Raw genomic sequence first — 26618 nt, 5'->3', positions numbered from 1 at the left:
AATTTGAGTGTTGACTCGTAAAATTTTTTTAGAAAATGCACAAATGCTTTAGCATTTCTCCAATCTTCCTCTACAGGAGGGCCAACCCTCTTCCTACCTTTACTATCTTTCTCCTCAAAATAATGCCTAAACTGCTGATTTTCATCACCCATCCTATCAAACACTTTCTCATATTTTAATGCTGCCTCAAGCATTAAATAAGTGCTGTTCCACCTAGTAATCACATCTAGGGGAACGTTAGCATTCTTATTCAAGTGCTCAAGGACAGAAAACTCCCTAAACTTGTCTAGTCGACTTGAACTTGACCTAATAAACTTGACACAATGCCAAATTGCATCAATTCCATTCTCTAATTCTTTGATTCCATCCTTGACAATCAAATTTATGATGTGACATGCACATCGCAGGTGCAAAAAGTCCCCATCAAAGCTCAAAGTGTTCATGTTTCGGAGCCTTTTTTTCATGTATACAACTGCTAGGTCATTTGCACTAGCATTGTCCACTGTGATAGTGAACACCCTATTGATATCCCATTCCCTCAAACACTGCTCCAGAATCCTCCCTATATCTTCCCCTTTGTGACTGGTAATTGAACAAAAGTTAATAATTCTTTTGTGCAACTTCCAATCACTGTCCAAGAAATGGGCAGTGACCACCATGTAGTTAATGTTTTGAATTGATGTCCAAGTGTCAGTGGTTACACTAACTCTTTTTGCATGGTGTGCAAAGATCGACATCATCTTGGTCTTTTCAGATTTGTACAATTCCCACACTCCCTTGGCCACTAACTTCCTACTTGGTTGAATCCATTGTGGCTGAGCTTCTTCCATAAATTCCCTAAACCCAAAACCCTCTACATGCCTAAAGGGAAGTTCATCCCTTATGATCATTTTGTACAACTTCTGATCTATCCTACCCTGATTGAATCTGTGATATTGTGGAGCCCCAGTTATATTATCCCTACATAAGATAGTCTGCCCTTTGTCGATTGGTTTCTCAAAAAGAGGATTAACCTTGCAGTTTCTAGCATGGGACCAGCAAGAACTGGTTCCATTTTTGGAACTAGATGCAGGAACTATTGCCTTACAATAGTTGCATTGGGCATTATCTGGGTCAGCCTTGCCATCAGGGAGCAAAGGCCTAGTGAAACAATCCCAGACTTGACTCTTTTTCCTACCCTTTGTGGTCTTTTCTTGTGTTTTCCTTTTCCCCAGCCCCGCAGTGTCTTCCACTGAGGTAGGATCTAAATTTGGTGTAGTATTTGGGGTTGGAACAGGAACTGAGTCCGGGGTAATGTTTTCTAATACTGGTATAGGGTTTAGGTTAGTATTTGGGGAAACCATTGTTGGTTGAGCACTTTCACTAACCATGTTGGATGTTATGGACGGGGATGAACAACAACGACTTCCTGACCTACTTGTAGAAGCCATGGTCTACAACGAAAAAATAAAGTTTTAGTTTTCATATGTTTTATGTAAGAGATGCATTTGCAATCATGTAATGCTGCCTCAAAATATGTTTTGTAACTTTTGTTTATCAATAATCAATTACAATCAAGCTACACATTGCAACCAACCAATCAATCAATCAAAAATGCAAAACAGTTCAAAGAATCAATCAATCAATCAAACGACCAAAACCTAACAGATCTGGAGCAGATAGTGCATGCATGAAAGAATCAAAAGTTCAAAACCCATCGAAGCACACACAAGTTTAGACGTTTAGTTACCTAATCAAATACCTTGATCACTCTCTGTCAATAACTCAATATGTTGAAGCTTCGGACTTTCCTACCAAAACACATATTAACATATATATTAGATAACCACGATCAATTCATCAATTGCAAACAATCAATTAAAAATAACAACAACAGACTACAATTTTTTTCATAGAAATTAGACTAAAATGAGTAACAACAGTTCAAGACTAAAAGGATATAGATTTTACCTAATTTGTTGTGCTCTGAACCACCACTTCAACACCGTATACCACCACTTCAACACCGTATACGCCTAGGGTTGGGTCGAAGGATTTGGGGATTTCGAAAATCAAATGATATTGGGGTTAGATCGTGGTGAGGTTTGCATCTTGCGTCGAGGGAGGGTTCTGAAAGGAAGAGAGAGGAACAGTCGAGGGAGAGAGGAACAGAGGGTTCTGAGAGGAAGAGAGAGGAAGAGAGAGGAACAATCGAGGGAGAGAGGCTGCGGGCACAAATGAGTGAATGACTGAAATGAGTCTACCCTAACTGACCCCCTAGGGTTATCTCAATCGAAACTAACATCCAACGGCTCTTGTTTACAGATGCTATAAATCAACGGTTCAAAACATACCTTGTATTAAAAATTAAATAAAAAATAATAAAATTAGATATATACGGCTGGTTCGGTAATACCGTATATATACATTTAGCCATACCGTTACCGAGCCGAGTAGGTATATACGGTTCGGCAGAACCGAACCGGTCATTCGGCTACCAGTTTTGTCGGCGCCGACGGCGGCGGTTCGGCCGGTTTGCGGCTGGTTTCGGTAAGTTCGGCATTTTCAGCCAGCCCTAATTTCACACAGACTCCCTTCTGGAATTGCTACTTAGGTGTAGATTTTCCTCAGGTTATTTAAGAAACCTTGATTTCCAAAGTTATGCCTGATTGACGGCATATAAACATAAGTTGTTCTTACTGGCAGGAGGTTGCTACTTCCTCGTACCTGGAGAGGTCATTTGTAGAATCTACTTGGCATAACTGTTAGAAAGTCACTCTTGCTTTTGAGTTTTGAATTTTTATTACATCTGTGTTGTAGCTTAATGCTGGTTTAATTCTTAAAGCTAATCAATAATGATGAATTGTCAAAGTTATCACCGCACTTGCAGGTTGATTCACTTTGGTTGGCTTCCTTTGATTCACTTGTACACACACACACACACACACACACACACAGAGCTTCTGCGAAGCCTTGCCCTACCTTAGTCTCATCCTCGTCGCCGGCAGCTAGGGTTTTCTCATCTACTTCCACTCCGATCACTGCCACCCTCTTCCCTGGCGATGCTATCAGCCCTGAGATCATCGAGTCTGTCAAATAGGTCCCTCTTTGATCCTTATTCACTTTCTGCTCTTCAATTTCCATTTATGACTGGTTTATTTTGCATCGGCATTGTGTATGATTGTATGTTTATGTATGCATCTGTGTATAATTAGTTATATACACTCACTCGCACTCAATGAACTTGAATCTAGGGTTTTTAATTTAGATTCTTATTGGATATTAGATTATTTTTTCCCTGATTGGGTATTTTTGTTTTTAAGCATTTTACTATTCACAATTTGATTATTTGATTCCTTGTGAGTACCTTCTGCAATACATAAAGCAAATATAATACAGAAAAGCAAATATAATACAGAAAACTGACAGTTTTTTTGTCAAGGTACATCAATTGTTAATATGTATATATGAAAAACTGAGTTAGAAGGTTGTATGCCTTTTCTGTTGCTGATAGTTCTGTGTATTAGTTGGGTGAGACTCTGTTAAATTTGATGCGTTGTTAGCATGCAGCTGTTGGAAGAGTAATTGGTTCACACAAGAGATGAGCTATATGATACTTGCTTTAATAGTGAGGTATTCCAAACATGATACTTTATAAAGTGCAATTCATATATACTTTTATAAGTTTCTTGTATGATCTCCTACTTAAACTTGTCTTGATGGTTCTATATTGATATAGTACCAGGCCAAAACTCGAAGGAACTGTTGCAGATGGAGAAGCCTCAAATTCAGAGAGTAGATTGATTTGGTGGTTTCGTGATAGATTGAAGAAGGCCTCGGGAGTTTTCTAGGAAAGAAAAAGGGATTGGGCGGGAGTTTTCAGGAAGATTTTGGATATCTCTGGGAGGTGGGCTTGGGTTTGTTTTGGAAGAGGTGTGTGCCGAGATTGTGATCGAGTTTAGGAGACAAGCTTTGGGAGCAAAAGAGGTATGTGTTTTGTTGGTTATTGCAGTTCTGTTAAGTCAAGATTGGATTCTTTTTTTGGTTTTTTTTCCTTTTGTATGGATTGACTGCTGCTGTCGGTGCATTTGAATTAGATGTATTAGCAATAGTTGGTGGGCTACTCTTGGGAACTTCCTACAGACCAACAATGAGTTTTGAATTTTTATTACATCTATGTTGTAGCTTAATGCTGGTTTAATCCTCAATGGCTCGTATATTTACCTACCATTAATATGTTGCAGGTTATTTCCTGGAGGCCTACCGCCTAGTAAGGAAGGGTGATCTCTTCATTGTGAGAGTTGGAATGAGGAGTGTCGAGTTCAAGGTTATTGAGACTGATCATTCTGAATACTGTGTTGTAGCTCCAGACATTGAAATATTTCCAATAGGGTTTACTAAAGTGGCTACAGATAAGAATTCTAAAGCTGGATCAAATGTCTAGGCTAGCCTTTGTCGGTTTTGGGGTTTTATTTTGTGAATTATGTTGAATCATGAACTTGAAAAGAAAATTAATGGAAAGCCTCGATTTTTGGATGATGGGAAATGCATTTCTTTTTCATTTGCACATTATGCTTGTCAGTATGAAGTGAATTATATAAAAGCATAACAAAACAGTAATGCCAAGAAAAATGATGTCAGTTGAGAGATTAGAAACCAGTATCAAAATGAAAATCGATGTCTTATGATTATCAATATATCGAATTGTGTCCACAGAACCGATGTACCCAAAACTAGCGCCCATCGATTTCTAAACACCAAACGTAATCTATTGCCAACACACAAATCACCTACCATAAAGTAAACTGATGTATCATTAAACAGAGAACATCGGTTTTATAAAACAAAAGCAATGTCTACAATGAAACAACACGTCGGTTTTAGAAACAACAAGCGATGTCTAGAAGGGTTCGAGACATCACTTCTGAAATAGAATTCGATGCAAATGTTCACATAGGTTGTCAGGACCCACCCCGGAATTACCCTCCTAACTCCAAGATGGACCTGCGGGGCCCACTTTTCGGGAAAATTCGACAGAACTTCCCCTAAAAGTGGACAACCCTAAACCTGCTGAAAACGCTTCTAATTTATATAAATTACAACCCTGCAAAATCAAATCTTTCAACTTTCTCCAATATTATACAACTCCCAAACACTCATAATTATACAAATGTATAAATCCACCCTTTTTAAAGTAATCAGAGCAATCTAAAGAACACACTCAAAATATAATACATAAAGTAGGTTAACAAATAACCTACTGAGGATAGATGGCAAAGGTGGTGCTAGCCTCCACTCCTAAGCCGGTCAGCAACGCTGCGATCTGGGCAATCGAAACCAAAGGGCCCAGGGGAAAAGTACATAAAAACGTTAGCGTGAGTGGACAAAATAAATAAGTATAAAGGAAGAAAAGTTTATACTTTCCCACAAATTTACATTATAAAATCTCGATGCATGCAACGTTATAAAACGTATTTCTTTAAATTCAAAACTCGTGAAAAACATACCAGCCCCGCTGGTCAAAAGAAATCGGACTAGCCCCGCTAGTCAAGTAACAATAAAATATGGGGAAGAGATTTCACCATACGAAAGAAGGGAGCCTCTCAGACTCGGGTCAGAGCATCCCACACTCTGGAGCATCCCATGCTCTGCTCTTACTCACCCACAAACACATAGTAAGCAGGGAGGAGTACTAATAGGCTAGCTAGCAATAAAATATAGCGACCCAGGTATGGTGGGTAAAAACTATTCAAATCCAATAAATCTATAAGGCTTCCCCATGTCCCACGAATAAAGAAAACACGGGTACAATTCCCAACCGTACCCGGAAATTCTCGTAAAAAGTCGTATAAATCAACAGCGTGTCCCACACGCTAAAAGAATAAATAGATTATCAGTAAGGCATTCCCAATGCCAAAATCAAAAGTCGATAAATAAATATGAAGAATTACTCCAACAAAACTCATTTCAAAAATAAAATCTCAAATTGATGAATAGAAATATAATATAAATAATATAAATCCGAAAACCACATTGAGAACAATTCGTCGAAAATCAACATCAATTATAAATTCGAATCCGAGCATAACAACTTAATAACCAAAATTCACAACCGGTATAAATCATAAATACTTCACAAAAATCATCATTGGAAGCAAATCCACGAGATAATTCGCAATCAAATTTATATGCTCGGAAAATAATATGTTAATCAAATAGAACATGCTTTAATAAATAAATGCATGCATCACTTATTCGAAAACAAAAGTCCACTCATAGTGTACGGCTAAGCCTGCCGTCGATCCGAACCCTCCTCGAGGGAATCCTCCTCACGTCCTGTACAATATAACGTTCGTAAACCCATAATTATTGGATGGAAAACTAATTTATGATAAATAAAACCAAACCCTAACATTATCTTTATTTGTCCAAAACCTCCCAATCTTTTTCACTAATGCTATTCCCTTAAGGTATGGGCTTTAGGGCCGAATCAAGGAAATCCGATGGATGGATTCCTCGCAATTCAATTAACAATTCCACCATTAAACAACATCAAAATCCATATTCATTCCATCTCCAATTCTATCTCAAAGCTGCAATTATGAAACTAGATGTATAATTGATTAATTATCTCAACAACAGAAGTTAAAGTCCGGCCAAATACTGTCTCACGAGCCACCAACAGTGGCGGCGCGTGGCACCCACGCGCCGGTACCAACCTCCACCACCGGCTACCAAATTCCATGTATAGCTACAACTCAACCCACTGATTAATTTTCTCAACTACAACACATCCCAATTTTACCTGGAAATGGTTGAATTCAGCCGACGAAGATAACCCAGAAATTCAAGAACCCTAGGTTATCGATTTGGCCTCTACACAACAAATCTTGATTCGAGGCTAGGGGCGAAATTATCTCCGTCGAAAACCGAGCCTTCGACGCCAATATGGTGACCGGAGATGGCCGGAATCGCCGGAAATCGACAATAATGGCGAACTGCTATAGTAACTTTCCCCACTCAAAATCGAGCTCCTCCGGCCAAATCTCCGCCAAATACCTCCACAGATGTGACAAGGGGAAGGAGACGAGCTTGGGGATGGCCGGATTGCGTCCTGGGTCGGCCGGAGGGGGAAGAAATCGAAGGGAGAAGATCGGGCCGAAAGGGAGGAAGGGTCGGGGAAGGAGAAGAGAGAGTTACCGGGGGGGCTAGGTAGATTTTCCGAAAATGGAAATCTACCAACAGTAACTTCTATATATATATAAATTACCATGAACAGTAACTTCTACATTTTTGGCCATAACTCTCACATACTAAGTCCTATTTTTACGCACCACATATGCACACGCTCGGTTTAAAGTCCTCTACAACTTTCATGAAGAACATTTTCTCAAATTTTGACCCAAACAAAAAGTCAACTTTTAGGGCCACTAAAATATCGATAAAAAGTAAAAATTGAAAGTATTCGACAATTACCGTCCAAATAGTGAGTAAATCGTTAATTCTAGATTCGGGACGTAACATAGGTATTGTTCGACATATACTTTATTAAGCATGAAATGCGAAAATATAAAGATTTAAATATAGTTAACATACAAAATTATGATGATTATAACGATTATACATCGATTTGTTTTTTAGAATCGATGTTGTTTGTTGTCTGGGACATCGGTTAAAAACGCGCTTATACTGATATCTATACCATTCTCTACACCCACTAAGACATCGGTCGAAAATTAGTTTAACATCGGTTCTGGGCCGATGTCTATGAACAAAATTCTAGTAGTATATTCGAACCTGGTTAACAGCTTTCACATCAAATATGAGGTCCTCATAAAGTCTTCCCATTGCAGATGTATTCTGCATATCTACTTGACACAATAGTTGTTTCAATACCAATTAATCAGTCTCCAAAATCACAGGTTGAATTGAATGCTCCAACACATAATTAACAGCTTCTCTGTAAGCAATAATCTCAACATGTCCATTACCAATTGAAACTCTTTTTCATTATTGCTTTGAAAATCAACAAGGAGAAGTCGCGCACCGAACTTCTTCCCTTCCTCTCCCAGACATTTCTAAAACTACCCCTCTAATTTCATCTAGCTGCAACACAACAAAACATTCACATGATTTTCATACAAAATAGTAAGTAACATCCATACATTAGTAACATAATACATGAAACCAAACTCAACAATTAAGACAATTCAGTGACCCACGTTGTTGTTGCTTCCAAAAGCAATGTGGGCATTCTATTCTAGTAAACAATGCAAGGCGAAAGAGAGAGAGAGTACCTGAGGTTGAGAAGGCCAAGACGATTTAGCCATGTTAGGAACTGATGTTGAAATTGCGAAAAACCCAGAATCAAGGCTTTACTACCATTAAGAGTATAGAACCTAGAATCAAGAAAAACCACAACAGGGTCACGACCCATAACCAAAATCAAAACAAATGGGCACCCAGAAAAGTAGAACCAAATCCCAGATGAACAAATCACACTAAAAACAAATTAACAAAAGGCAGAGCTCCACTGACACACTAAGCACTACATACATGTTCGAGTATGGAAGACAACAGTGAAAGAGTTGCGAGAAGTGAAAGAAGCCGAGCTCGTCGGAGAACTCTTTGGCAGCGCCGGCTAAGAGTGGCGGCGTAGAGATGGGTAGAGGGTTCAGGCGGATAAAGTGGAGAAGGGAGAGTGAGCTGTGACTGCAAGAGAAGCGAGCATTAGACCTTTTTTTCCTTCTAATTGGGCTTGATGGGTTCCGTCGTGCAGCCCATTTCCGCCCCTTAACTAACGGGTTGGCAGCCCATTAACACGTTAAGTTATTGGGTGGAAATAAATGGGTTTTTAGCGGGCGATTAATGGCGGTTAATGGGTCATGGGCTGAATTGCTAGGCCTAAGTCTAATGAAAGCCAATTCACATGGATACTCATATATAACCACAACGATGCAATCTCTAGTATTTGAGATTAGGTTTGTCACACCCCGAATTTTGAAATAAAGATTCAAATCCGGAACATGACTAATAACAATACAAATAACGTTCTGAATTTTTTTTCTCTCAGAAACAACCACACCTTACACCTCTTAATATTACATAAACCAAATCCTCAAGGTACTTATTACAGCACACTCTCACCAAATCAAATTGTAAGCTCAAATGAGTATAATTCTCCTCACAAAAACAAAGGCTGTAAATCTAATACTAATACTCTAAACCGCACGATCACTGCCCTGATTCTCCTGACCTGTGAGATTACCCGCTACACAATTTGAATAGTGTACCGGGAATTGCAACAACACAAAACCCGGTAAGCTTTTGACAGCTCGTGAGTAAACAAGAAAGAACTGTTGATTTATTATGTTACAATTCTTATAACTCAAGTAAACAATCAACAAATATTGAAGCATTAATATGTGAAATAACATTTGAGCAACACATGCTTGATCACAACCAACAAATATTGCATCATTAATATGTGAAATAACATTAAAGCAATGCATGCTTGATTTTCTTTTTACCAACACCTTCACATATTCAAAATATATCATGGATAGATATTGGATAAATTTCACTAACACCTTCACATATTCAAAATATATCATGGATAGATATTTGATCAATTTCACATAAGTACATTTCTCTTTTTAGTGAATTTTCAGATTAACTGGTAACAAATCACAGATCCACGTGTTAGGGTCCATAATACCAAAACACGGGAAAACCAGGTTGACTGGTATCAAATCATAAATCCACGTGCTAGGGTCCATAATACCAAAGCACGGGAAACCACATGCTAGGGTCCATAATACCAAAGCATGGGTAAGCCGCAGCATACCAAGGCCACTCTCCAAAGTATGTATACTCAAAGTACCACCCTTCCTAAGAGTATAATAGTGCACTATCTGAAGGGACTAGAGCCCACAGCTTAACGTCATCATAACACCCAAAACAGTTTTACCAGTAATTCACTTAAGCACGGGGTTGTTGTAATCACCTGGCTTCACAATTGTACTTTTCAGACATAATCAATTTCACAACATACAATCTTTATAAATTTTAGATTGTAAATATGCATATGTACACCCACATAAGAGACATATTATTTCAAGACAAATCTTTACTTCTTAAAATAATTTCCACATATTCACAATTGGGCATATAAAATAGCTTTCACACCACATGATCACCATTTCATTATTCAACAATTAAATGGGAGATTAATAGCTTGAATAATATCCAATCAATTCTCAATCATTTCATCATACCAATCACACGTCAATCAACATATATATTTCACGTAAATATATATATACGTAATCATCCGCTCAGGAATGACTACTAATACCAACTATAGTTCAAGTATAAAAACCGTGAAATTCATTTGTATAATAAAATCATTTTACTTACCTATGGACCGTAGTTGATCAAGTCCATATGACTTAAAACAAATATTTATTCCATAAATATTTTCACATAATTGAGATATTTTCACACAATTGCGACAAAAATAAAGTAATTAAATTTATTCGGTTCGTAATATGAACCACGTGAGGTTTACTCACCTCTAATCCAGCTGCGTCTTCTAAAAAGTCGAATATATCAATATTCCGAACGCTCGTCAACTCAAACCGTCAAGTACCTAATCAAGTATGGTCTTTGCTTAGTAAACGAAACACGAAATAACCTTAAACGACGATCCAACGGTCGGATTCTAAAATAAAGACGATCCAACGGTCGGATTCAAAAATAAAGGTGATCCAACGGTCGGATTCGAAAATAAAGACGATCCAACGGTCGGATCGAAATTATATGATGATCCAACTGTCGGATCCTCACGGATCGCCCTTAGGATCATCCTCCAAAATTATCACGAAGATCCAACGGTCGGATCTTCCTGAATCGTCCTTATAAACATCTCCACAAAATTTCATGAAAATCCGACGGTCGGATTCTCACGAATCGCCTTCCGAATCACTATTTCACAATTATACGAAGATCCAACGGTCGGATCTTCGCCCGTGACCACACAAAGTCATCGGGACAGTCATACGATCATCATATTAAAATTTGAAGTAAAACCGATGGTCTGATCTTCACAGATCGTAAACCGAAGATAAAACGTAAAAACGTTAAATAGTAACGTCAAAACGTAAATCCACTATTTATCAACTTTTTCTAAAATAATCATATAATATATCAAAACGCTCGTATGGATGCGTAGATGAATAAACTGAAAACAGAACACAAAAATACGGCCGGAGACGCCACGCGCCGCCACAAGCGGCGGTCAAACCGGTGGTCAACGGTTTACGATAAATTGATTATTCTTTATGTGATGAAACTTGGTTGTTTTGCTCGAAATACATGATCAATCAGTAGCAGCAGCATTAACAATGGCTTTATCTCCATGCCAAGAGTACTTGTTAGTTTGCTGAGTTTGGTGAATGATGCTAAAGCTGAGTTGGTTATCATATCATCTACCTATAACAAAGGCAAAGCATTAAGTGAGAGATGGTGATGCCATTAATCAAGGAACATATTAATAAATCTATTGGACCTCATAACCATATAGCAATTGAGTAGTGCCTGCTAGCTAGCTGCAGTTGAGCTTTATTATTAAACCTCCCTCAAAGGTTTGAATGTAGTGTGTAATTTTCTAATTAATTTAAGTGTACTTTATACATTATGTAGATAATAACCTTGAGATTAGGCATGTTGAGATGTCAATGTTTATTAGAATCCGTAGAAGCATTTGTGTTTTGAAATATCAAGCATGTATAATCAGCTGGTTTTATGCAATCAGTTTCTATGTCAGTAGCTTTTCATTACTAGTCCAGTAGCTTTGTACACGTGTGATAGTAGTTTTTTGTACCTATGTCAGTAGCTTTTTATTATTACTCCAATAACTTTGTACATGTTTTATAGTTGCTTTCTGTACTTAAGTCAGTAGCTTTTTATTACTGGTCCAGTAGCTTTGTACGTGTGCTATAGTAGCTTTTTATACCTATGTTAGTTGCTTTTTAGATTGCTTATTTTTTTATTATCTAGTTGATAAAGAGTGCCACGTTTGGGGCATAGCAGTACATTGTTGTTTTTAATTTTCATTTTAAATACTAATATTTTGTTGTATCTTTGTTCTTGCAGAATTTGTCCCCTTGCATCTGTAGAAGAAGATTTCAAAAAACATATGAATTTGGATATTGAAGCCTCCATTGACCAAGAGAGCATTCAGCCAACCAATAAATGTAGAAATGAGTCTCATGTTGAAGGTGGCAAAATTATGCATATGGGTTTAGAGCATCACAATTGGAAAAATGACAGTAGCATTACAACATTGACAGTAGCTTTGTACAACTATTGTAATAGATTTTCACAACTATGGTAGTTGCTTTTTACAACTATGGAAGTAGTTTTTTACAACTATATAAGTAGTTTTTTACATAGTTATATCATTGTTTGAACCCTGCATACTTTTCGTATTATTGAATGTGTTTTTATATCTCAATTGCAGTAGCATTTTTATCTTAGCTAGATTATTTACATTTCCATAACTTTGTTAGTCTCTGAGAATAGTTTTCTCAGTCTCTTGGAGTAGCTTTTGTTCTACTTAGTAGCAATTTTTGTTCTGCTTGGTTATTTCTTTTGGCATTGATGAGAGTAACCTTTGGTGATAGTGAGAGTGTTATTGTTACCGGTGAGAGTAGTTTTTTAGTGTGGGTGACAGTAGCGTTTGTTGCTTGTGATAGTAGCTTTTGGTATTGGTGATCGTAGCTTTTATTGGTAGGGATAGTAGCTCTTGGTTTTGAAGAGCGTAGCTTTTGTTGCTGACAGTAGATTTTGTTGCTAGTGACAGTACTTTTGTTACCTTATATGAGGTTACCGGAAATTTCACCAGAGTAGTTTTTGTTGCTAGTGACAGCAGCTTTTGTTAGTGACAGTAGCTTTTGTTATTGATGATAGTAGCTTTTGTGATCTCGCCGGAGGTTGCCTGAAATTTCATTAGAGTAGCTTTTATTGCTTGCGACAGTAGCTTTTGTGGTTGCCGGAGTTCACCGGAAGTTGGCCGGAGACCCGTCGGAAGTTGGCCAAAGGTCGGCCGGAGTTGATTGAAGACCTCGCCGGAGGGGAGAGAGAGAGAGAATGGTTATTGACTTTTTGCTCTAGTGGCATTTATGTAAATATGTTGGTTTTTATATCCAAAATATAACACCATTTTAAATTTAGTGGCCTTATGAGGAAAAAAAATTAGTTGGTGGCCTTACAGTTAAAAAAACACTCAAAGATGCACTTATACGTAATTTACTCAATAATCAAAACAATGATTAACAAGTCCCAGATTGGCATTAAAATTAAAAAAAAGTCTCAAATTCTGCAAATTTTGAGCAAAACAATCATACAATTATAATAATTTCTTAGATTAAATCACAAGCCATATATACAAAACCTATTCACACTTCACACTTTGTAAAACTGAACCAACTCAATTAACAACCAACTAACACTTCAAACCTCACAGGCCAAGCTGAAATCAAAACCTCATCACCATTCCACACACTATAAACACAACAAAATTTCGCAATTAACAAGTATAGATATACAACATAATCTTACCGGATTTGACAACATGTTATAATCAGGATCATAGCCTTTATAGGAGATGCTGCCGCCATCGTCGTAAGAAGAAATCTAAATCAGAGTCTCTGCTTCCGGCAAATGCAGTCTTTCCCTCTCTCTATATCTCAGTGGTGGTTGTTGTTGGCCTAGGTCTCTCAGAGCTCCGAACAATGGTGAGAGGATTACTCAAGCACCTCACTTCTTGCTCTCTCTCCATCATCGGAAAATGGCAGTAGCAACAGCTCCGCCGCCTCAACATCCACGAATACAAGGTCTCTCCCTCCCCCTCTCTCTCTCTCTCTCTCACTCGCCCTTTGACTCTCATATCTAGCCGATCTGATTCTGCTTTGACCTCAACTTGCCTACCAGATCCATGACCCGCGCTCGCATACCAGATCTTGTGGACGACAAGGATGATAATCTGGTCGAGGCGGAAGATGGAGGAGACTCTGACCGTGGTCGATGAAGCCATTCCCTCTTGTGACTGATTTGATTTCTCCGATCTGTTTTGAATCGGCATCGAGATCAGAGAAAACGTGGAATAAAGATGAGGAGATGGTGCAACGATGCAGTCTCGTTTCGCTCAAATCTGCAACAAAGCTTGTCTCTACGTCGACATCATCCGGCCAGCGCTGAGCTTCACTACGTAATAGTCGATTGCCACTGAGGGAGAGCTTCTGACATCAGAGAGGTTATTCGACGGTGAGAAGCGAACGAGCTCGTCAGAGAGAGAGAGAGAGAGAGAGAGAGAGAGAGAGAGAGAGAGAGAGAGAGAGAGAGAGAGAGAGAGAGAGAGAGAGAGAGAGAGAGAGAGAGAGAGCAAAATCTGATTCTCATTTCGAGAGACAGATATTTTGATCTGATTTGGAGCTAAGGGCAAAATTGGTACAGTAAAATAAAAATCTGCTGTATTGTAGCCTCAAGTGGCCCTATGTATACAAAAAAATTTAAGTGGCCTTATGTTGAATTATAGTTTCAGAATGACACTTGTGTGTAATTTTCTATTAAAACTATGAATTCTAGATTGTTGTAGGAAACTGCTTTCCTGGTGGAATTCTAGAGGAAGCTCAGTGCTCACCTTTTGGATACTTCAATTGTATCAGGGAATTTGTTGAAGAAGTGAACAAAGCTTCAATGAGGTTTAGGGTAGATAATAAATAAATTAACAAAGAAATAAACATGAAGAAGAAATAAAGAAAGGAAAAACAAAGGAACCTGCCACCGCCGGAGAAGAGAACTACCACAAGAAAGGGTAGAGAAGAGCAAAGGTAGGGAAGACGAAAGGGAGGAGGAGAGAGAACAGAGGTTCCCCTCCTCAGAAAGTTTTCATTTCGGTTGTGCTTCAGAAACTGTATACCTAAGAAAAAGATTGGTTTTGGTTTCTTTACTGTATACCTGTTGTGATTTGAACATCTGTAAATTGAATACACTACATGAATGGAAAAGAATTATGTTATTATGTTTTATGATAATTTTTTCTCTACTCTTCAAAGCTCTAAAGGGCAAGAACTAATTTCTAGAAGAGGATGGACTCATATTGTTTCTTTGGTACATGGGCTTTATATTATTTTCTTTTACTTATTCAAAATGCAGGATGATGGGGACCAATTGGTATAAATTGCATCAAATATTGTAGAGCAGGGCTCAAATCCATAGATACTTATTAGTTGCATTAAAAGGGAAGCTGATAAAGAAGATAATAGTCTGACATTGCTATTGGATGGATGTCATCTGTGTTCAATATTGCATGTAATATGTAATTTTTTTGAATCAAAGACAGAAATACTTAAATTAGGAGGCAATTAGCCAAAGTGATCAGAATCAAACTGCATGTTGTTAGGTATTCGACTAACCAAAAACAGCCTTCCCTAGCCAAAAAGGAATACTAGCTAGCCTGTGAGCTACTCCATTACAAGTTCTTGGAGCATGGCCAACATACACATTGCGAAACAAACCCAAAACAGTTTTGATATCATCTACCAGACCTCCCAACACAGTAAGATTCGGGCTAAGATAATTAATTGCTGTTGTGGCTTCTAAATAATCGGTCTCCAGCACCACGTTGTCAACCTGCAAGGTCTACAGCACTTCAAGGCCTTTTTTGATAGCCATTAGCTCCACATGTTTACCAGAGCAGACATTAGCTACTGGGATTGGAGATGTAGCCCGAAACTACCCCAAGTCGTCCCGGAGTACTCCACCTAGCCCACCTCGAGTCTGGTTCGGAACAAAACTGCCATCAGTGTTAATTTTCCACCGGCCTACAGAGTCCAGTTTCCACCAGCGCTTAGTTCTTTCCACAACTGGTTTGGTCACTTGGTTAGCTTGCTTAAACTCCTCCATCTAAGCTAAAGCACTAAGGAAGATTTCATTTGCAGACTGATGAGTTTCATTCCAAACCTGGTTATTTCTATTCTTCCACAAGGCCCACAACACCACTAGAAAATGATCAAACATTTCCTGCCTCAACTGCAAGGCCCTTTTCAGCATCCATTCTTTGAAGTGTATGTTGGGAAGCAAACTATCTCCAAGATTAAAAGGGGGTGATGAGAGAATAGTAGAGGCCGTGGGGCACTTAATTACACAAAACATGTGCAGTGTCTTCAAAACGATGTGTACATAAGGCACAGTTTGTTGGCCCCTAAAAGCCTTTGGACAGTAACTTGATGCGAGTAGGCAGGAGATCATGACAAGGCCTCCAAAGACAGATTTTGACCTTACCAGGTACCTGTGCTTTCCAACTTTCTTCCACAACATTTGGAAAGGATCTCTGGTAGAAGTTGACGCAAGTGCATTACCTAGCACAATAGGTCTAGTAAGCCAATACACCGACTTCACCGAGTAGAAACCTTTTTTTTCAAGACTCCAAAACAGTTTGTCTTCCATTATTCTCTGGCTTAAAGGTATGCACAAGATGTTTTATGCTACTCTAGTGTGAACATCTCTAGAACGAGAGGGGCATTCCATGCTGGATTATTAGAATCAATAAGTTCGTCCACCAACTCCAACTCACATGGAGGTTTTTGGACTTGGGATGCATGACAACCCGTAATCCACTTGTCCTCCCATCTGTTAAAACAGTAATGCACATTGATACTTTCTATTCTCTAGTTATCTAGATTAATCTAGAACTTGTACAAATCTAATTAGATTAATCTAGACTAATCAGGTTAACTAGTGAAGAAAGTTTCTAGATGTATATATAATTAAGAAAGTCAAAATGTATCTAGAAGCATCTCTTAATGTGTGGTTATCAATTAACCATAAGGGAAGGTCGGTTAAGCAAGTTGGCAGACTTGGTCTATATATATGTAGGGCTGGGCACGGGCCGGGACGGGCCGGTTACTGAGTGATACCGAGCCCGATTCTGAAAATATATTTCGGTACGGGTCGGGACGGGATTTTGATTTTCTAAAGTTGGTACCGACGGTACCGAAACCGAACAGGTTCGGTACGGGCCCGGGTCGGGTTCGGCACTTAAGCTTTTTTTTTTTTTTTTAAATGAAAAAAATGGGCATGCTCTCGAGCAAGCATCTGGAACTCTGGAAGGCTCTAGGTTGGCTCTATCCATGAATTACAGCCAACTAAACAAAAACAAAGCAACTCAAATATCAATTTTTACAACTCAAATATCAATTTTTACAAATCTAGATCTCAAGAAAAGAAAAAATTAAAATTACCCTGCATAATTGTAGATACAATTTCTTTCGTAGAACATGCACAAATTGACAAAACCCAGATCTTAAAAAAAAATTAAAATCAATGGGAACAAGTCTGGAGGGCGTTCCTTGTGGGTGGTGCGACGATTGTGGTGCCACCGAGGTTGACCGAAGATGGCGGTGGGCCGAGGATGCCAGAGTGCAGTGGTGTGGTGGTGATGTCTTTGAAAAAGAGAAGTTGAATAAAGGGTGAGGAAAGAAAGGGTGAGGGAGAGAGAGCCACAGAGAGGTGAAGACGAAGAGGGGAAGAGAGAGAGAGAGAGAGAGAGAGAGAGAGAGAGAGAGAGAGAGAGAGAGAGAGAGAGAGAGAGAGAGAGAGAGAAGAAATCGAGAGGAATAGAGGATAAAAGGGTGAGGGAGAGACAGCCACAGAGATGTGGGATAGAGAGAGAAAAGATAGAAAAGAAAGAAGAAAGTGGGTAGGTCGTGGGATGTGGGACGTGGGAGGGTAAGATAATATATATTATAGATTCATATAAATCGGTACGGGCCGGGCCCAAAACGGGACTTAAAAATGAGAACCGAGGCTCGTCCCGTTTATTCGGTACGGTACGGTACGAGCCCAACAGTAATTTTTATATTTTCAGTACCAGCCCGTTTTAGTTGTTTTCGGTACGGGCTCGGGTCGGGTTCGGTACTTCGGTTTTATATGCCCAGCCCTATATATATATATCAAGCCATGTACAATCATCAATTAATGAAGGGCTAAATATTGGTTACTACACTGTGGTTTAGGTCCAAAATCAATTCAGTCCCTGGACTTCTAATTTCATCAAAAACACCCCTGCAGTTTCAATTTTGATCTAATAGGTCCAATCTGTTAGTCTTCCGATAATTGAGTCATTTAACTTGTTGACGTGACTCGTATACGGCCTATATTTTATGATGTGGTGTTGAGGTGGCATGCATAGTTAATTTAGGAGTGAGTCTCACTATTCAAAATCTATCAAATAAAAAGTTTTTCATCAAATAATCCAACTATAAGTACTATAAGTTGAACCCATAGCAGAATATTAACGAATTGGACCTATTAGATCAAAATTGAAAGTATAGGGGTGTTTTTGACGAAATTAGAAGTCCACGGACTGAATTGATTTTGGACCTAAACCACAGGGTAGTAACCAGTATTTAGCCCAAAAACTAACCATCAATTATCAAAAACTCCTCTGTTTTAGTACAGAACACCTCCTCTGTTTTAACTCCTTCTCCCAAACCCTTGCTCCCAACTAAAGTCCTAAACACATTGTCCTAACCCACTACTCCTAAAGCTTCCACAACAAATTACAACAGTGGTATTAAAGCCACAAATTCTAACACTATCTCCTATACACCAATGCACTCTCGCCTTTAGCACCAGTGTCCCCTGCAAAATGCTTCTCCAAGAGAAAGAAGGTGAATACCCTAGCTCAGCCTCCCAAAATGAACAATGGGGATGATATCTAGCCTTAAACAACTTAGCAATAAGTTAATTAGAGTTAGTTACAGCCTCCACCCTCATTTAGCTAGCATGGCCAAGTTGTATGCATAAATATTTTTGAAGCCCATGCCAACTTCATGTTTAGTAAGACATAAACGCTCCTAACTTCGCCAATGTATCTTTTTCTTTTCCTCAGTATCACCCCAAAAGAAGGAAGCACAAAGTTGGTGAATATCATCACATAAACCCTTAGGTAGCAAATAACAGTTCATAGCATATAAGGGCATGGTTTGTGCCACAGCCTTGATCAAAATTTCTCTACCTGCACAGCTGAGGATTTTTGACTTCCAACTGATGAGCTTTTTAGATAATTTTTCTTTGAGGTATGCAAAAATCTCTGTCTTCAATTTACCAACCCTGAAGGGAAGCCCCAAGTACTTATCATGCTCCTTGACACATTTAACTTCAAGAATGGAGGCTAGGTGAAATTGCTTTTCTTGTGGCACATTATTGCTGAAGATAATACTACTCTTTCGGAAGTTTACTTTTTGTCCAGAAGCTTGCTCATACACATTTAGAATATTCTTGTATTGATAACATTCTTCTACAGTGACGGTTCCAAACAGAAAACTTATCGTTTGCAAAAAATAAATGATGCTGAGTTAGTGCTTGAGGGGAGGTCTAAAGACCAGCAATAACATTATCATTAACAGATTTGGTGATCAATGCAGATAAGCTTTCTGCACATAGTATGAATAGGTATGATAATAGAGGATCTCCCTGTAGGATTCTCTAGTAGGAGTGATTTGTCGACATGGTTCACCTTAAATAAGGATAGAGTACGTACTTAATAAAATTTACACACCTCATGATCATCTAAACTCAAGGTGTAGAGAGACCTAGCTTGAGTAGGATGGCCTGCAAAAAAATCTACTCTAGCATATCATATGCTTTGCTAATGTCAAGTTTCAAAGAGAAAAAACCGATCTCCTGATGCTTCAACATATGCATAAAGTGAGCTGTCTTAATAGCTACTAAAATATTGTCTGAAATTAACCTGCTTGGAACATAAGCACTCTACAAAGGGGAGATAATATCCGGCAAGCACACTTTAAGCCTGTTAGCAACCACTTTGGACCTAATTCTGCAGATTACATTGCATAGAGCTATGTGCCGAAAATGTGTAGCATCTTTTAGGTCTTTGATCTTTGGGATTAAGCACAAATAGGTATAATTGAACTCTACCCAAATATCTCCTGTTCCAAGTAAACACCTCACAATCATACACATATCCTGACTAACAACATCCCAATAATTTTGATACAATAATGGAGACATACCATCCGGGCCAGGGCTTTTAGAAGGATGCATTTGGTAGAATGTAGTCTTAATCTCTTCATCAGTGTACGGCCTCAATAAGCTCTCATTCAGTCTTGTGTGACTTTGCATGGTGTTGCATACAATATTTGTTGCATAGCAATCACATTTGCACCTTCAGTAGAGAAAATATGAGTATAATACTGCATTAAGAGGCGCTGAATCTCAATGGGGGCAGATTGCCATTCACCATTCTCATATGTTGTGATGCCCCAGAAATTCGTATTTACTTTCCGAGGATTTTCCGGAATTTAAATTGTGGGTATCGGACGTTTTCGTGGCTCGTGGACGGAGCGGAAGTGTTTTGGACGAATTTTTATTCGTAAAGTGTGGAATTAGGGGGGGTTTCAAGGTTGACTTTTGATACGTTGAGATTCTCTAAAAACTTCCTTCACGAAAGTTGTAGAGCGCGTCGATACGAGTTCGTGGATATGTGGAACGCGGAAATCGGAGTTCGTATGAGGAAGTTATGACTATGGAAAGAAGTTTCCATTTTGGTATTTATAGGAAAAATCAGAAAAAATATATTCATTTCCTCATTTCCGTTTCCGGAAATAATTTTCCTCTCTCTCTTCTCTCTCGTCCGCGCCCTCAGAGTCGAAATTCTTCGACTGACCCGACCCGAACCCGGCATTCCGACCCGGTCGGAACTCGCAGCTCCGGCGACCTCTTCCGGTGAAACCAACCCAGAACGATTCGCCTCCTTGCTCCGGTCGTCTCTGTGGTGGTCTCTATCGACGATTCTCATCCACGGCGGCGCTGCAAGTCGACCCAGATTGAAGAAATCGGACCCGGCCGGCGATCCTTATTCCGACGTCGGCAAGGCTTCCAGTTTTCTTGGTTGAGCTCAGAACTGCATCGCCGATCGATCCTTGGTGGTTGTTTGGATCGATTCACGTGAAACTTCGATCAACTCGGATTGGATCACTGTTCACGGCTTGTGAGGTAGTTTTCGATCCCTTAGGCTTGTTTTCTGACTTCGATCCAGTTATGAGAATTCACAAGCATGCTTAGATGAAGCTTTTTGATGTTGGGAGTTTTGTGAAATAATGTGTTTTTGGCCGGCGGCGGTGCACCACCGTCTGTGGTGGCGTTCCGGCGGTGTTCCGGCCACTTAAGGAATTGGTTTTGGTATTATATATGTTCTACTCGTTGATACGAGCGTTTCGATATATAATATGCAAATTTTGGAGTTCGTATGGAATTGTTATGATTTTTGCAGTTTCATACCGATCGATTTATTCGATCCTTGAGGATTTGAGCGTCCGATCGACTTGTGGTTTGGTCACATCGATCGTGGACGTATTCCGAGGACTTTGGGAGGTCTCGGATGTGGTTTCGCCTCATTTGGCGTCACCTTGAGAATTTTGGTTCGATTTAGGGTTTCGAACGTTATCCCTTGTGATTCGTTGACTGAATGAGAGCTGTAATTCCTTAGGTACGTGACGTAGTACTCCTCGGACGGCTATTTTGTGGATTGGCTGTCTTGTTCTGTATTGAAGACGCAGCGGGAGTTTCGAGGTGAGTAATCTCACAAGGTTCATTATGAACGGAACTACCATTATTGTTTTGGCGTTAATTATTTAACTGCAAACTATAGTTGGTATTAATAGGCATTCCTGAGCGAATGACTATGTATATATATATATTTACGTGAAATATATATATTCTTGTGGATGATGTGTGATGAATAATATGCATGATGGGTTCATATTATTGTTGAATTGGACTTTTCATAGAAACAATATTGTGGAAAAAGATGTTTTCTATTGTTTGAAAAGCATTGAGTTGATGTTACATTTTGGAGTCAAGCGTGACTCATTTTAAATGTATTGGTCTTTGTACCAAGGGTCACAGATGGTGAGCAGGGATGGGGAAAGCCGGAACTAGATGGTCGTAACGCTTTTAGGTCAGATGTGACTTACTTAACGTTGACTTGAGACCAGATGGGGTTTGAAAAGCATGGGTCGCAGATGGTGACCAACTGTTGGTTCTAAGACCAGACGGGGTATGAAAACCAAGAGTCACAGACGGTGATAGGTTGCAGATGGTAACCAATGATTTATCTGTGTTATGAGTCTAGTTACCATAGATGTATGGTTGCATTTCTGAGTGAATGAGTATGTGTGTACATATATATATTATGGGGTATATATATATACATATGTATTCATGTATTGGTTGCATTTCTGAGTGAATGAGTATGTGTGTACATATATATATTATGGGGTATATATATATACATATGTATTCATGTATTGGTTGCATTTCTGAGTGAATGACTATGTGTGTACATATATATATACATACGTATTCATGTATTAGTGGCTTCGTGGTGAATCTGTGTTGATGTGTTGTGTGTCTAGGTTGGACTGATTTGTTGTTGGTACATCATGGGGTTAGTGGGGAGCTATCTGATGCTCATGAGTACGTGTTTCTTTAAAAGAGAGTTTCGGGGATTCTTTCTTTTAATTGTCCTGGGAGGACTTGTGAATTATATTATATATGTCACAGATGGTGACTAATGGTTGATCTGAGACCAGATGGGGTCTGAAGATCATATGTCACAGATGGTGATAGGTCGCAGATGGTGACCAATGGTTGATTTCGAGATTGGATGGGGTCTGAAGATCATATGTCACAGATGGTGACAGGTCGCTGATAATGACCAAGGTAAGAAATAAGGAATCACGCAGTTAGCCGGGCGAGTGGTTACGATAAGCTAGAGCGCTAGTATGTCTGCCATGGTACCTCATGGATCTAAGTAGGTTACTTATGACTCCTGGGTACGTATTTTGTCCAGGTTGGACTAAGAATCATATGCTATTTGTTAGGTTAACGATAGGTATGATTGATGTGCGTGTGTGTTTTATCCAGGTTGGATCAATTAATCAGATTTGAATTGTGATGTTAACGATTTATATGATTTTGTCACGGTGTGGCTTCTGTGTTTTCCTTTTTGGGGAAGAGTATTGTTTGGGAAGCATGGTATGTTTTCCTTATCCTCGAGTCGAAAGGTTTTCCTCGTGTTGACATGAGTTGTGCGGGCTTTTATCCCGTAAATTCGTGTAATTGGTTTTGAGTTACTCATACGAGCTTCATAAGCTTACCGGGTTTTGTTGTGTGGAAACCCGGTGCACTATTCAATGGAATGGTGTAGGGGTTAATCCTGCAGGTCAGAGAAATCGTGGCTGAAGCTGAGGTGGCGCTTTGCAGCTTTACGGTAGGAAGCCATCTTTGTGACTTTACCGTTGATAAGGACTTCCGTTGTATAGTTACTCTGAGGAGCATTTACGTTTTATTTTGTTGTTGACAATTTAATTCGTAAACTCATGTGTTGTGTGACTCTATGGGGCGAGTCAATATAGAATTTGTGGGTTCAGGGCATCAATATGTACTTGCATTAAAAGGGAATAAGTTTCTAAGTATTTTGTATTGATGGCTGAACATTTCACGCATATATAATTATGGGGTTATATATCGATTTATTGTGTATAAAATCAGGGGCGTGACAGTTTGGTATCAGAGCGTAAGGTACATATTTGGTGATAATCAGTACTATCCGAGTGATGGCCCGTCTGCAGCGGATCCCCATCTGATGCTCTTCAGTATTGATATAATCATTGGGTATGTATGAGTGTTGGTTGTGGGTTAGAATGTAGAATCGTCAGAGCATTGGTTTGCTCTGTTAGTGAAGTTGTGAACCTAGGTGTTGGTTCTTTGAGTTGCAGTCATTGGAGGAATGGGAACCTCTGGATTGAACTCTGGTGGGGTGATAAGGATTGTTTTCGGGGAAAACTGTATCCTTTCGTGCGAGCTTAGTTATTAGATTGTTGTAGTCATGTTGTTTGACTTAATGTGACCTCCTGAACTAAATTATATGCAGGGGTTACTATGAATTGTTTTGCTTGTTTTAAATTGTGATCGCCTTGTTTTCTTCTTGATTTGATTGATTGTTGGCTTAATTTGTGTAATGGAACGCTAGTTGAGAATCTAAACATGAGGCTGTAGTCACCAGTTGACTTATGTAGGCACGATATGGAAGATTATGGAATTGATGGCCGCAGGTGTGAGCTATGTGTATATCGTGTCTAGGTTGAGGTGACTGATCACAGATGGTGATCGATATTGAGTCACAGATGGTGACTGATCACAGATGGTGATCGATATTGAGTCACAGATGGTGACTGATCACAGATGGTGATATATTGAGTCACAGATGGTGACTGATCACAGATGGTGATCGATATTGGTCACAGATGGTGACTGATCACAGATGGTGATCGATATTGAGTCACAGACGGTGACTGATCACAGATGGTGATATATTGAGTCACAGATGGTGACTGATCACAGATGGTGATCGATATTGAGTCACAGATGGTGACTGATCACAGATGGTGATCGATATTGAGTCACAGATGGTGACTGATCACAGATGGTGATATATTGAGTCACAGATGGTGACTGATCACAGATGGTGATCGATATTGGTCACAGATGGTGACTGATCACAGATGGTGATCGATATTGAGTCACAGATGGTGACTGATCACAGATGGTGATCGATATTGAGTCACAGATGGTGACTGATCACAGATGGTGATCGATATTGAGTCACAGATGGTGACTGATCACAGATGGTGATATATTGAGTCACAGATGGTGACTGATCACAGATGGTGATCGATATTGGTCACAGAAGGTGACTGATCACAGATGGTGATATATTGAGTCACAGATGGTGACTGATCACAGATGGTGATCGATATTGAGTCACAGACGGTGACTGATCACAGATGGTGATCGATATTGAGTCACAGATGGTGACTGATCACAGATGGTGATCGATATTGAGTCACAGATGGTGACTGATCACAGATGGTGATATATATTGAGTCACAGATGGTGACTGATCACAGATGGTGATCGATATTGAGTCACAGATGGTGACTGATCACAGATGGTGATATATTGAGTCACAGATGGTGACTGATCACAGATGGTGATCGATATTGGTCACAGAAGGTGACTGATCACAGATGGTGATATATTGAGTCACAGATGGTGACTGATCACAGATGGTGATCGATATTGAGTCACAGATGGTGACTGATCACAGATGGTGATCGATATTGGTCACAGATGGTGACTGATCACAGATGGTGATCGATATTGAGTCACAGATGGTGACTGATCACAGATGGTGATCGATATTGAGTCACAGATGGTGACTGATCACAGATGGTGATCGATATTGAGTCACAGATGGTGACTGATCACAGATGGTGATATATTGAGTCACAGATGGTGACTGATCACAGATGGTGATCGATATTGGTCACAGAAGGTGACTGATCACAGATGGTGATATATTGAGTCACAGATGGTGACTGATCACAGATGGTGATCGATATTGAGTCACAGACGGTGACTGATCACAGATGGTGATCGATATTGAGTCACAGATGGTGACTGATCACAGATGGTGATCGATATTGAGTCACAGATGGTGACTGATCACAGATGGTGATATATATTGAGTCACAGATGGTGACTGATCACAGATGGTGATCGATATTGAGTCACAGATGGTGACTGATCACAGATGGTGATATATTGAGTCACAGATGGTGACTGATCACAGATGGTGATCGATATTGGTCACAGAAGGTGACTGATCACAGATGGTGATATATTGAGTCACAGATGGTGACTGATCACAGATGGTGATCGATATTGAGTCACAGACGGTGACTGATCACAGATGGTGATCGATATTGAGTCACAGATGGTGACTGATCACAGATGGTGATCGATATTGAGTCACAGAAGGTGACTGATCACAGATGGTGATATATATTGAGTCACAGAAGGTGACTGATCACAGATGGTGATATATATTGAGTCACAGAAGGTGACTGATCACAGATGGTGATATATTGAATCACAGATGGTGACTGATCACAGATGGTGATATATTGAGTCATAGACGGTGACTGATCGCAGACGGTGATCAAGGCAGGAAATAGGTAATCACGTCCTTGGCCGGACGAATGGTTACGATGTCAGTCAGAGTTCTTGTCTGTCTGCCAGGATAGTTTATGGGAGTAACGGTCGAGGTTGCTGGAGACTCATAAGTATGTAATTATAGGAGAATTCCGAGAGTATTCTTCCTTTATTGTCTAGATGAGACTTGATTTGCTTCTTAATGGTTAAGTTAGCAAATAGAACATTGTCACAGCGGTGATTTATGTTTTCCTTTAGATGGAAAGGTTATGGAGTGCTAGATGGAATCATGGTTGCATGGTTTCCTCAAGCTGATGTGTGTGCGGATAAGAAAGTACCTTATCTAATTCTGCTTGTGTGCTAGAATAATGTGTGATAGTTGTGTACTTCTTTCCATGTGTTGTGTTGTGTTGAGTTTTGTCTGTTGTCTATAGCTAGACTTTTGAGTGTGGCATGTGATGTGATGCATCCTTCATTGTTGTGGTAGTAGA

General features: G+C 39.4%; 1 protein-coding gene across 1 annotated transcript; it reads left to right on the top strand.

The window, feature by feature from the left end:
- The first annotated feature begins 1368 nt into the window (after window positions 1-1368).
- On the top strand, window positions 1369-3918 carry LOC112191832 (V-type proton ATPase subunit H-like). Its single transcript, XM_040517011.1, has 4 exons — window positions 1369-1431; window positions 2825-3066; window positions 3550-3612; window positions 3719-3918. The coding sequence occupies exons 1-4, from the start codon at window positions 1369-1371 to the stop codon at window positions 3828-3830; spliced, it is 480 nt and encodes a 159-aa protein (XP_040372945.1). The 3' UTR covers window positions 3831-3918.
- Window positions 3919-26618: the final 22700 nt, after the last annotated feature.

This window comes from Rosa chinensis, chromosome 3, assembly GCF_002994745.2.
Source record: "Rosa chinensis cultivar Old Blush chromosome 3, RchiOBHm-V2, whole genome shotgun sequence".
Classification (NCBI taxonomy): Eukaryota; Viridiplantae; Streptophyta; class Magnoliopsida; order Rosales; family Rosaceae; genus Rosa; species Rosa chinensis.
This window is presented reverse-complemented; position numbering and strand designations above follow the sequence as displayed.